This window comes from Lucilia cuprina, chromosome 5, assembly GCF_022045245.1.
Source record: "Lucilia cuprina isolate Lc7/37 chromosome 5, ASM2204524v1, whole genome shotgun sequence".
Taxonomy (NCBI): Eukaryota; Metazoa; Arthropoda; class Insecta; order Diptera; family Calliphoridae; genus Lucilia; species Lucilia cuprina.
The window spans coordinates 46,589,885-46,602,041 of NC_060953.1; the positions used below are offsets into that span (position 1 = coordinate 46,589,885).

A 12,157-nucleotide genomic window follows, 5' to 3' on the forward strand; every position below is an offset into this window, starting at 1 on the left:
TAGCTAGTTAAAACAACTCTTTAATTGCGTCTTAGTTTAAGTAAATACTCTAATCAAGTTTATTGTATTTACTTTTCCTATAAAATTCAAGTACTTGGATAGTTGGTATTCATTTTAACATTTTCGTATTAATTTTTAGTACGTGCCTTGTGTGGTTATAAAAATTTTTTGGACTTTTAAAAACCTTTTTTTGACAATGAATTTTGTTTGTTTTTAACGATTTTGTTTAAAGAATTTTGATTAGTAATGATTAAGGAAAACAGTTAATAGCAATATATGTTTTTTTTTCAAAAATAATCGAAAGTTCTTTAGGGATATATTGTTTAAATGACCTTTCAACTAAAATTGTTTAGATTGCTATAAATACTGTTGCCTTTTATTGTTAACATTAGTTCAGTTTTTAACTTGTATTTCACAACTTAAGCAAAAATGTTCAAATTCGTAAGTTTTTTTTTTAAATTCTCTATATATTTGAAGTAGTCCCTTAACTAATGTTGATCTGCTTTTTAGGCCTTTGTTATCTTTGCCCTTATTGCTTGTGCTGCTGCTAAGCCTGGCTTATTGACTGCTGCTCCTTTGGCTTACACTGCTCCTGTTGTAGCTACACCCGCCGGTGTTGTTACTGCCACCAGTAGCCAGTTCATTGCTCGCAACCACAATGGTATTGCCACTGCTCCCGTTGTTGCCCCCGTTGCCGCCCCTGTTGTTGCCAAAACTGTTGCTTACACTGCTCCAGTTGCTGCTCCTTTGGCTTACTCAGCTTCCTTGCCTTTGTCTTATGCTGCCGCTCCAGTTTTGTTGTAAAAACGGAAAAGATGACGAACAATAAATTTAATTCCTAAGATCAATTTTGTTTTTATTTTAATTTGATCTAGTTGAGAAAAATCCTTCTCACAGGTCACAAATTTGGTCTATAGTATTCTCCACTCTAGGATGTAAATATTTCTTATGGTTTAAAATCACTCAAGTTTACAAAATTTGAAAAAAGGTCAAATCCATAGGACTATTTTGGGCTATTTTTATACCCTACACCACTTTAGTGGGGAGGGTATATTGGGTTTGTGCTGATGTTTGTAACATAAAAAAATATTCGTCCTATAAACACCTTAAAGTATAGCAATCGGCTTCATTTGACCCTATCCCCCATACAAACTCCCCTTCAGAAAATGACTTAAAGGTCAAAATTCACTTACAAACACTAATAACACTTTTAAATTCTACATAAACAATATTGAAGAAGACTTAACCCCTCCCAACATTTTTAAGGATAGGACCATATTTTGCCCTACTCCTCTTTGAGCTCCCTTAAAAAATTCTCTTTTTTTGCCAAAAAAAGTAAAAATATTCCGAAATAAAGTTAAAAAAAACAAACCAAATGCTTTATTTTTTTAAATAATCCCCATTTTTAACATACATACTGACTGGTGTAGGGTATCATATGGTCGGCTACGCCCGACTATACATTTATACTTGTTCTAGATGTCTTAATGTGGTGTAGAAATTCTACATACAGCATACAGATAGGGTCAAATGAAGCCGATTGGTAATACAGCGCGTCTTAATCGTTCAATGTCGACATCCCTCGGTCAAATTAATAGATAGATAGATAGATAGATAGATAGATAGATAGATAGATAGATAGATAGATAGATAGATAGATAGATAGATAGATAGATAGATAGATAGATAGATAGATAGATAGGTAGATAGATAGATAGATAGATAGATAGATAGATAGATAGATACGTTGTATAAAGAAAGACCATAATCAGATCATTTTACCTTGGTTAATTATCCTCACTAGAGAACCTTGCCTGTCTGAGATATCGCAAATCAGTGGGCGCAGAATATTGTCTTGTGTAATATAAGTCATTTGACTTGTATTCTTATCCGGTTACCTTCGTAAAATTTGTGTTTGAAATTGAAATTTCAGGATAAATTTGTAATGTTTTTGACGACTCAACAGAATGCGTAAGTTGCTTGTCCCCCAGGAATCATATTTATTTGTTCAATAAGCTTCCTACTTTTTTCTCATTTTGGTACATTTTTGGTACCGTTATTCGAATAGTACTTTATAAGAGAATTGAAATAGTTTTTTTGTTGAATAAGAATTAAAAGCAATATCCTTTAAACTTTCAATTAAAACTATTCATTTTATTTACAAAAAACTCGAAAAAGACAAAAATTTACAACAAAACAGGGGCAGCAGTGTATTTAAGAGGAGCGACAGGAGCAACGGGGGCTACGGGAGCAGCGAAAGGAGTGGCAACTGGAACAGCAGCGGCGGCAGCATAGGTGGCTGGAACTACAGCAGCATTGTAGTTTTGCTTGATGTCAACACGGCTGCTGGCATAAGCGGCATCCAAATGAGCATTAGCATAAGCAACAGGGGTGGCGGCGTAAGCAGCAGCAACGGGGGCAGTATAGGCCAAAGGAGCAGCAACGGGAGCAGTATAAGCCAAAGGAGCGGCAACGGGAGCAGTGTAAGCCAAAGGAGCTACAACACCGGGTTTAGCGGCAGCACAGGCAATGAAAGCGCACAAAACAATGATCTAAAACACACACACATACTTTATAAGGACTCTAAGGACCAGATGTTTTTTTCTTATTTCTACTTACGAATTTGGCCATTTTGTTGTTAAGTTGATTTTCTTGTTTCTGTTTCTGAATAAAACTGAATGTTGCTGTTGTGTTGTGCTACCGTTTTTATACTCTAATTATTAAATTTAATTCACATTTAAATAAAACGTGTTAAGTTTTCTTAACAAATTTTTTTTGGGTAGTCAACTACTATGACATTTTATGCATAAGAAATAAGTCAAATTGAATGCACAGCCTTGCAAAATTTTATAATATTTTGGAAATATACAAGAATTTTTTTCGCTGAATTCCTTTAAAATTTAATTTAAATGTGTGGGCTGGTATGATATATGAATTTTTAATTCTGCTATGATTGAGAAACCTTTTTTTAAATTTATGAAAAGTGCAGCTAAAGGAATTTTTATTACTTTAACTGATTTGTAACCATTTTGAGTAAATTGTTAAAGTGCAATGTCAATTAATTTTAATGACCAATTGTGAAATTTTTAGGTCAAGTTCTTAAAGTATCCTGTACACACTAAAATAAAGTTCTATTCTTCATACTTTTGGATAGAACTTTAAATCGAAAAATTTTAATTGTCGAATTCACAATCGATGTTGTATCGTTGTAGCATCGTCGTATGTCATTAAAATTTTTGGAATAAATTTTTGAAAGAAAAACAAATAAATAATAAAAAATTGCAACATACTACAATACAACCATACAACACCGATCATGGGAAAAGAGCGAAGAGTTTGTTATAGACCTCTAAACTTAGGTAGATCAACTGATCTATATCTGTGTGATATAGTTTGTAATAGTTTAGAAAACGGACTTAGTTATTTTGCCCTCTAAACTTATGTACATTAACAGATCTGTTACCTTTAACTGTAGGGTGTCTTGGAGTTTGAAACTATTATTGCAATAAACGTTTGATTTTATCTATATGTATAAATAAAATGTTTTACATTATTTCTTCTTTAGTTTTTGCAATTAAAAACCACTTTTGAATACAAATTTTATCTTTCAAAAAGTTCTTTAAGAAAATAAGAATAGGCTTGATAAACTAGAAAAATTGTTATTACGAAATCTATACGAAACTTCCGCAGACGTCATATTATTTGAAAACAAAAAATGATTGGAATTTGACAAAATTCTGCCCCATTCTGAATTTTAACGTTGCTTTTGTGATTAACAAATGAATAAACATTGCGCTCTTTATTTTAAGTTCATAATTGGACCTAAATTGCAGTTCTTAGTATAAAGCTTTAGAAACATTGCTGCTACCTCCGATCGAAATAAAAGATACGAGGCGACACTTACATCTATGCGTGTCGATTTATTAGATTGTCGTTAACTGTGATATAGTTATACCAGAAAAAGGAAGTGGTAAAGCAGAATATCAGAGCAAACACATGCAGGAATCTCTTGTTACAGGGATAATTCTAAAGAAAGAAACAAAGCGGATCAAAACCTTAAAATCATATCCTAAGATTTGTTGGCGTAATGTAACTGTAAAAATAAGTGATTTTTTTAGAAATTGATGTCACTACATGCTGGAAAGCATAAAATCCTGCGTATACTTCGAAAACACTTTTCATTTTTCATCAAAAATGATCAATAAACGTCAAAAAGTGCGTTGTGAAGTTACATCCATAAAAGTCCAGTTTAGTTTCGTGCGTGAAAGGGTTACCCACGATTTTTTTTCAAACACTTAGTAAACTTGAAACAATCTACCACTTGTCCCTGAGTAGAAAATAGCAGCAAAACGGATCGGGGGGTATAAGTTTGTACATTCAAAATCCCGAATCTGAATGTGCTTACGAATAACTACTTTCTTACAATCCTTATTTCACGGTGGTCTTTTTCCTCAACTTGGTGGATATAACATAAGGTGAAATCAATTTGCGATATTTTACGCCAAAAAGAGACCACCATGCAATAATCCCCATCATCTAATGACCCACCACATTGCATTCCACTACTAAGATGGCTCTATGGAATCAGCAAACTTAGGGAGGCAATTGGTAGACAGATTCAAGGTCTATTATACAAGTAAGACAAGTTTCATAAGATTAAACTCTAACACATCCAAAAATTAAAAAAAAATTAAGTACCTTCAATGATTAAAGTATCTTCAATTTAACATCCTACTTTAAATTTCCCTCATACATCAGTTCCAACATTCACCCTTAAATTCCGAAATCAACATTACCACCCATTTCCTTACATCACCGTAAGGACACGTTGGCTTTATAAAAGTGTAATTAGACCAAGTCTAGCCTTTACTTCGAAAATCTGGTTTAAGTACTATATCAACCACCACTCTGGAAATGTTGCTAAGGAAACATATTAGGACAGCAGAAGGCGAAGTGGTCAAAATCGTTTATAGGACATGTCATCATTGAAAAACTTAAATCTAAGACTGTGTTAAATATCAAGAAAGCTTTAACTGAATATGGGTACCAGGTCACTCTGGAGTATTCGGTATTTGGCAAATGTATTAGCTTTAACCTGACGAACGCAAAACCATTTGACGCAACAAAAGCTGAATCAAAAGTATGGGTGAGAGAATACCATAGCGCCTCTGGGAATAATGAAACTGTAGGTAGAATCACAGAGATCCTTTTGTATGATCCTGATGAAAGCAAGACTTGAAATATCATTAAAATAAGCAAGTCTGAGGTTAGTAAGATCAGATCATGTGGAGAGGATAGTGAAACTCTGCAGCAAGACTTGAAATCTCCTCAAAATGAGGTTAGTATGATGATGGCGCGGATCCACGGGGGGAAGGGAATCCTCCCCCTAAACAAAACATTTTTCATACAAAATATGCAAATCAGGAAAAAGGAAAAAAAGAAAACAAGTGAAATGAGCTGGATCCGCGGCTGTGTTAGAAGGTATGTATTCTAAGTGAACATTGGATGTGCGGATTCAGACGAACGTAAAGCATTAGAGGAAGACAGTGAAACTCTGGAGCATATTCTTTGCCACTGTCAGACATTCGTCGAAGTTAGATCCAAGAATCTTGGGAATGATATTATTCCGAATATTACATTCCTCACGAATTACGTCTAGGAAACTCAGTTCCCGAACATTCAAAAATAACACATACATACATTTTTCTTCATATCATGACACTAATCTGAATCCGTTTTCTTAAATTGAAACTCTTAAAATTTTGAATACTAAAATTATACTAAACATTTATTAACATTTTCAATAAATCACAATTATTTAATTATCATCAATTAAACAACCAGACTAGACAGTTTTTAGAACAAAACTGGAGCTGGGGCAGCGGCATAAGTCAAAGGAGCTGAGTAGGCCAAGGGATGGGAGTAAGCGGCGCCGTATTTGGCAACAACAGGGGTAGAGTAGGCCAAGGGATGAGAGTAAGCAGCAGCATATTTGGCTACAACAGGAGCAGTATAAGCAGCAGCAACAGGGGCAGTGTAGGCAAGAGTTTTGGCAACAACAGGGGTAGCTACTGGAGCAACAACAGGGGTGGAGACAATACCATTGTGGTTGCGAGCAATATATTGACTACTGGTGGCAGTAACAACACCAGCGGGGGCAGCTACAACGGCGGATGGAGCAGTGTAAGCCAAAGGAGCAACTAAACCGGGCTTGGCAGCAGCACAGGCAATGACGGCGAAGATGACAACGGCCTATAGGATTTAAACAAAATTATTATTAATATTTAAACGATATTTTAATAGACAAACTTCTAACTTACAAATTTGAACATTTTGATTTTATTTGATTGTGATTTAGACTTGTTTGTTAAAACAGTTAAATTGTAATTGATATCCGTTTTATAAACCGTTACACTATTTATAGTAATAATTCGATATAATGAACTAATTAAAAGGCGTGAATGTAAAGCAGGTCGTAAAGATTTAATTTGATTCTCAAACTTTTAATATACAGTTGAGATATTAACATATTAGTAATTTTATAGATAAAAGTGTTAAAATGTTTTGACTTGAAGTGGCAATTGAGTTTACGTATGCGTTTTGAATTTTTAATTTATATTTTTTATTTTACTTAAACCTTTGGAATTATTATGTATAATTTAACACTGGCTTTAACTAACTGTTTGTTATGATTTACACATAAGTATATTTTTGTTTTAGTTTAAAATTTAAACAAAAAATAGTAATTATTATTTTAAAAATGTTAAACTTCTTTAATAAAATCTACAAGAATTAGAGTTTTATGCAAATCTGAAAGATTTTTTTATATATAATTGTAAAATAACTGTTTCATGTGTATTTTGATTAATTTTTCATAAGCTTGCTTAAGTTCTGGTATAAATATTGGCTGCTTGACAATTTTTTGTTATCACTCACTTCTTATCCACTTCTTCAAGTAGATTCAATTTCAACCAAAACAAAATGTTCAAATTCGTAAGTTTCAATAAAACTAAGTTTAGGAATTATCAAATTACTTAATCGTTATTCTCCCTTTTAGGCCGTTGTTATCTTCGCCCTCATTGCTTGTGCTGCTGCCAAACCCGGTTTTGTTGCTCCTTTGGCTTATACTGCTCCCGCTGCTGTTGTAGCTGCTCCCGCTGGTGTTGTTACTGCCACCAGTAGCCAATTTATTGCCCGCAACCACAATGGTATTGTGTCCACCCCTGTTGTGGCTCCAGTAGCTACCCCTGTTGTTGCCAAGACTGTTGCCTACACCGCTCCTTTGGCTTACTCTGCTCCCGTTGTTGCTAAATACGCCGCCGCTTACTCTCATCCTTTGGCCTACTCAGCTCCTTTGACTTATGCTGCTGCCCCAGCTCCAGTTTTGTTCTAAAAACTGTTTTTGCTGTGTTGTTGATTTAATTAGTGCCAAATAAAAATATATTTATAAAAAAGTTATATTTGTGTTAGTATTTTTCGGGAGGATGATCCTTACCTATAGCTAAGCGATAGATGTTCATTAGATCAAGTACAATTCCAGGACTAGACTATAGACTAGACTATAGACTAGACTATAGACTAGACTATAGACTAGACTATAGACTAGACTATAGACTAGACTATAGACTAGACTATAGACTAGACTACAAGTAAGTAGGACAGTTATAAAATAGAAATACAACTTCTATAACTTCAGGGAGAAGAAGATGACTAAAGAGTTAGCAACTACCTATTTATATAACACATTAATAAGACGATATTTGACTACTTCTATGCAAATCAGGAGGAGTCATTGCAAACTATGTTATTACATAAGTGGTTACAATTTCTCTACAAATAAGATGTTTAAATGGAATATCGACACTATGCCTAAAATTAATATAATCTGTTTTATTGCGTGATATATCGACGTCGCTATGGTAATGCTTTTTAGGTATTTGAAGAGATCAAAATGGTGTTATTTATTATAAGCTGGTGAAATGCAGAGAACTTATACCGAGTGCTACTGAATACTTTGAATTAGGAAATAACCTTGGGAATATACGATCAGACATGAAAGCGTGTGATATTACGCTCAATCGCATTTAGCAACAGCTGTTTAAAAGAATTTAAAAAAGAGGTGAATGCGCGGATTTGTCTCATCCGCCTTATAGTCCAAATTTTCGACCCAACCGTCTACTATTTCTTCGATCGATGCAGCACATTCAGACTGCGATAACCTTAACTTAAGAATATGGTATCCATAATTCTTGATCTCAGTGTTAACAATGACCAATATTGAAAAGGCTATCAATTACAAAAACCCGAATAAAAAGTCTATATAGGTCAACTAACATCACTTTTGCTTTAAAGTTAAAATATTTTGGTTTCATAAGTCGCCCGAGAATGTAATTTTAACTTTTCTACTATTTTCTATTGGAAAATTTTTAAGTTCTAAAAAAACTTTAGTACATATCAATCTATAATTTTGTTTTCAATGCTTGCTACAAAATGATTCGAAAAAATTCGAAAACCTTCGCCAACTAAACTGTAGGATTATTCGCGAACGTTAAATCACAAACACATTCATTGTCTGCAAAATGGAAAATTACATAGACCATTGGAAAGCCCTATTCATCAATAAGGTTGTCCGTCTACCGAAAAGAGTTCTATCCCTGACGATATCTTAAAGAAGAAAGAAATCTAACAGAATAAAGTTTCAGATGACATACAACATTTTGTAAACAAAGTTGTTTTGGTGCTGTTATAATGTCTCAAATCGTTTAGAATAGTATACTTTGGTTTTTGGGCAAAAACTTTTGTCAGGCTGTTTTAGTTGCTTACCAATGTATTTCCAAAAATCTCGACTTATTCCGAAGTTATCAAGAAGTATTTAAGTAACCCAGTAAAAAATCTTCAAACTTTGGTAATGAGTAATCAAGATAATGTATAGTTATTTAATACATTACCTGGTAATGAGTGTTCGCTATCAATAACATTATTCATTTTGTTAATGGAATTTTTAGCTATTTGTCTAAAGAATCAGTAGTATCTCTACAAAAATCCGCAAAACTTAGTTATATGTATACGTTTTAATAATATTACCGATTTTTGTAATTATTGGACTTTATTTGACCCTAGCCCCCATACAAAGTCCCCTTTAGAAAGTGACTTAAAGGACAATAATTTACTTATAAACACTGGTACCACTATGAAATCTAGCATACATAACTCTAATGTAAACGAAAAGCCATGTACCAAAATTTTTTAAGGATAGGCCCATATTTACCCTTGCCCCCATATAACCCCTCTTTTAGAAAAGCACTTCTTTTCAATTAAGTGATAAAATATTTCGGAACTAAGTTAGATAACTAAAATGCTTTATTATTAAAAATAATCCACATTTTTAATATACTCAATGGTATAGGGTATCATATGGTCGGCCATGCCTAACAATATTTTTCTACTTGTTTTTTAATAAAAGCACTAAGTTTTTCTTTAAAATCGCTTAATCACAGATAATTTTTTTACTTCGCTAAAATCATTTCACAAAATCTAAATTTACAACAAAACGGGAGCAGCTGTGTACTTAAGAGGAGCAACAGCAGCAGCATAAGTGGCAGGAACGACAGCAGCGTTGTAGTTTTGCTTGAGGTCAACACGGCTGCTGGCATAAGCGGCATCCAAATGAGCATTAGCATAAGCCAAAGGAGTGGCAGCATAAGTCAAAGGAGCGCTGTAAGCAGCGGCAACGGGAGCAGAGTAGGCCAAAGGAGTAGCATAAGCAGCAGCGTATTTGGCTACAACTGGGGTAGTGTAGGCGGCAGCTACAGGAGCAGTGTAGGCAGCAACAGGGGCAGCTACTGGAGCAACAACGGGAGCGGTGGCAATACCATTGTGGTTACGGGCAACAAATTGGCTACTAGTGGCAGTGACAACACCGGCGGGGGCAGCTACAACGGCAGCGGGAGCAGTATAAGCCAAAGGAGCTACAAAACCGGGTTTGGCAGCGGCACAGGCAATCAAGGCGAAGATAACAACGGCCTAAAAGGATAAATTCAAAATTATTATTTATCTGTCGAGTTGAAAACAATGAGTCCAATCAACTTACGTATTTGAACATTTTGTTTTGATTTAAATGTAACGTTAACAAGTTAGACAATGTTAATGATACTTTTAGCAGTTGATGTGAACATATTTATAGTAAAATTAGTTTGAAAATCTTAATAATATTAACCGTTTTTTTTCTGAAAAGTTTATAATAACCCTCAAAATAATGTCTATGTTCTTGAAATAAAAAAAAAATAACTGAATTCCCTACTAAATAATGCTAATATCATTAAACCATATTTAAAGCAAAAAGTTGTTGTTCACACTTACAACAAAAATTAAAGCATTACTCATTTGAAATTACTAAGCAGAGCGAAATGTTTGTCAGTTGTATGCTTAGTGCATAATTCAAACATCATTTACATACATAAGCATATGTAAGTAGTGGATAATGTAAAGTTTTATACTCACATGTTGGAGGGGTGTTTTCTATATATCCAATGTTTGTTTTATAAATTAGATATAATGATGATAATTTTATTATAAAAAGATTTTGTCTTTTCAAAATTGTCATCAAACACGTTTCATCTCTTAAACAAATCATTTCCAACAAAAAACTTTAACAAAATGTTCAAATTCGTAAGTTTTTCTTCGAGATTTTTCAAAAGTCAATTGTCATATATATTTATAATGTTCAATTTCTTTAGGCTGTTGTCATCTTCGCTGTCATTGCCTGTGCTGCTGCCAAACCCGGTTTTATTGCTCCTTTGGCTTACACTGCTCCCGCCGCTGTAGTGGCTGCCCCAGCTGGTGTTGTTACTGCTACCAGTAGTCAATATATTGCCCGCAACCATAATGGTATTGTCTCTACTCCTGTTGTAGCTCCAGTTGCTACCCCTGTTGTTGCCAAGACTGTTGCTTATACTGCTCCTGTAGCTGCTGCTTATACCGCTCCTGTTGTAGCCAAATACGCTGCTGCCTACAATCACCCCTTGACTTACTCCGCCCCTGTTGTTGCTAAGTACGCTGCTGCCTACTCTCATCATTTGGCCTACTCTGCTCCTGTTTTGTTCTAAAAACCTATCTTACGGCGAATTTAAAATGAAGTGATGAAAAATAAACAAATTAATTTTATTAACATAAAATTTCTTATTATTTTCTTTTAAAAAAAATGTGTTTTGGGAAATAACATGTTTTCATTACTTTTCAGCATTTTGTCTTTAATTCAAACTTTGGGGTCTTAAGTTTATGATTCTTAGTTCAATCTTAAAAACAATATTTCTATGTTTAATATTATAGAAAATTCAAAAAGTAGTTTTCAAGGAATGAAAAAGTTCCAAAATGTCCCATTTTGGTAGATATCATTTACTTCAGGACCTACATGCTAAATTTTATGTTTCTACATTCAATATTACAGAAAATTTTTATTAATGGTCCGATTTGGCTGATTTTAAATAGTGTTCTTTCCGAACGCATGTCTGATAGAATTATTGAATATTTGAATCTTTTCTAAAAAATGATTTCAACATATAGTTTCCCCGGGGGCATGTTATCTTGATGAAAGATCTCATCTTGGCATTATTGCAATCCCGGGAAGGAGGTGCTACCATTATCTCTAGTCTGTTAGGACTACAAAGTGGTGATGTCATTCCACTAGTCTGTCATACTTGAAATGTTTTAACATGGGGTCCAACTACATAATATTGTACTACGGGTGGCCAATTGCCCGCAGGACTATGTTCTGGCTGGTTAGTTAGTTGAGTTTTCATCGGGATCCATTTAGTGGCTGTGGTTTAAAACGAAATATATATTTCGTGATAAGTTCGGTGCTAATGCCGTATCCGTGGTACTAAGTATTGGATATGAGTTGGTTTAAAATGCATATCATGCAGGAAGAATGAAGGCATATATGGGTCTAACCGGCCCGTATACCTAAAGTGAATGTGTTGGATGAATTAGAATTGTTCTGGGTGACGAATGATGATGGATGAAAGGTATCTTATACAAGTTTTCTTTCTTGTCGCCAGGTATTTTCCGTGAAAACTCTGTTCATACCAGATTTACTACAGTTTGTGAGTATGAAACAAGCATTCGGTTTTTTTATAGATTCCTACTTCGATCTACCGCT

The 12,157-nt window shown here is 34.2% G+C and overlaps 5 protein-coding genes across 7 annotated transcripts; 3 read left to right on the forward strand and 2 right to left on the reverse strand.

Annotated features, from left to right (window-relative positions):
- The first annotated feature begins 390 nt into the window (after window positions 1-390).
- Window positions 391-837, forward strand: LOC111681127. Its single transcript, XM_023442852.2, has 2 exons — window positions 391-441; window positions 511-837. The coding sequence occupies exons 1-2, from the start codon at window positions 430-432 to the stop codon at window positions 802-804; spliced, it is 306 nt and encodes a 101-aa protein (XP_023298620.2). The 5' UTR covers window positions 391-429; the 3' UTR covers window positions 805-837.
- Window positions 838-2,139: 1,302 nt separating this feature from the next.
- On the reverse strand, window positions 2,140-2,708 carry LOC111681122 (cuticle protein 8-like). Its single transcript, XM_023442848.2, has 2 exons — window positions 2,620-2,708; window positions 2,140-2,552 (listed from the first exon to the last, which is right to left on the reverse strand). Exons 1-2 carry the CDS (start codon window positions 2,629-2,631, stop codon window positions 2,187-2,189), a joined length of 378 nt encoding a protein of 125 aa, XP_023298616.2. The 5' UTR covers window positions 2,632-2,708; the 3' UTR covers window positions 2,140-2,186.
- Window positions 2,709-5,766: 3,058 nt separating this feature from the next.
- On the reverse strand, window positions 5,767-10,110 carry LOC111681120 (pupal cuticle protein C1B-like). Of its 3 annotated transcripts, XM_046952632.1 has the most exons (3): window positions 10,091-10,110; window positions 9,811-10,023; window positions 5,767-6,210 (listed from the first exon to the last, which is right to left on the reverse strand). In XM_046952632.1, exons 1-3 carry the CDS (start codon window positions 10,100-10,102, stop codon window positions 5,857-5,859), a joined length of 579 nt encoding a protein of 192 aa, XP_046808588.1. In that variant the 5' UTR covers window positions 10,103-10,110; the 3' UTR covers window positions 5,767-5,856. The 3 variants fall into 3 exon arrangements, with proteins under 3 accessions (XP_046808588.1, XP_023298613.2, XP_046808587.1); XM_023442845.2 differs by lacking the exons at window positions 9,811-10,023; window positions 10,091-10,110 and adding an exon at window positions 6,321-6,376 and having other exon boundaries at window positions 5,768-6,252; XM_046952631.1 differs by lacking the exon at window positions 5,767-6,210 and having other exon boundaries at window positions 9,428-10,023.
- On the forward strand, window positions 6,938-7,426 carry LOC111681124 (cuticle protein 12.5-like). Its single transcript, XM_023442850.2, has 2 exons — window positions 6,938-6,993; window positions 7,058-7,426. Exons 1-2 carry the CDS (start codon window positions 6,982-6,984, stop codon window positions 7,391-7,393), a joined length of 348 nt encoding a protein of 115 aa, XP_023298618.2. The 5' UTR covers window positions 6,938-6,981; the 3' UTR covers window positions 7,394-7,426.
- Window positions 10,111-10,622: 512 nt separating the features above from the next.
- LOC111681134 (cuticle protein 38-like) lies at window positions 10,623-11,126 on the forward strand. Its single transcript, XM_023442860.2, has 2 exons — window positions 10,623-10,668; window positions 10,737-11,126. Exons 1-2 carry the CDS (start codon window positions 10,657-10,659, stop codon window positions 11,103-11,105), a joined length of 381 nt encoding a protein of 126 aa, XP_023298628.2. The 5' UTR covers window positions 10,623-10,656; the 3' UTR covers window positions 11,106-11,126.
- Window positions 11,127-12,157: the final 1,031 nt, after the last annotated feature.

What these genes read in the sequence shown, in the direction of transcription:
- LOC111681120 (XM_046952632.1), bottom strand. An exon ending in TTGCTGCCTACACTGCTCCT is followed by an intron (nt 6,211 to 9,810) that starts GTAGCTGCCGCC and finishes GCTGCTGCCAAG; the next exon opens with CCCGGTTTAGTTGCTCCTTT.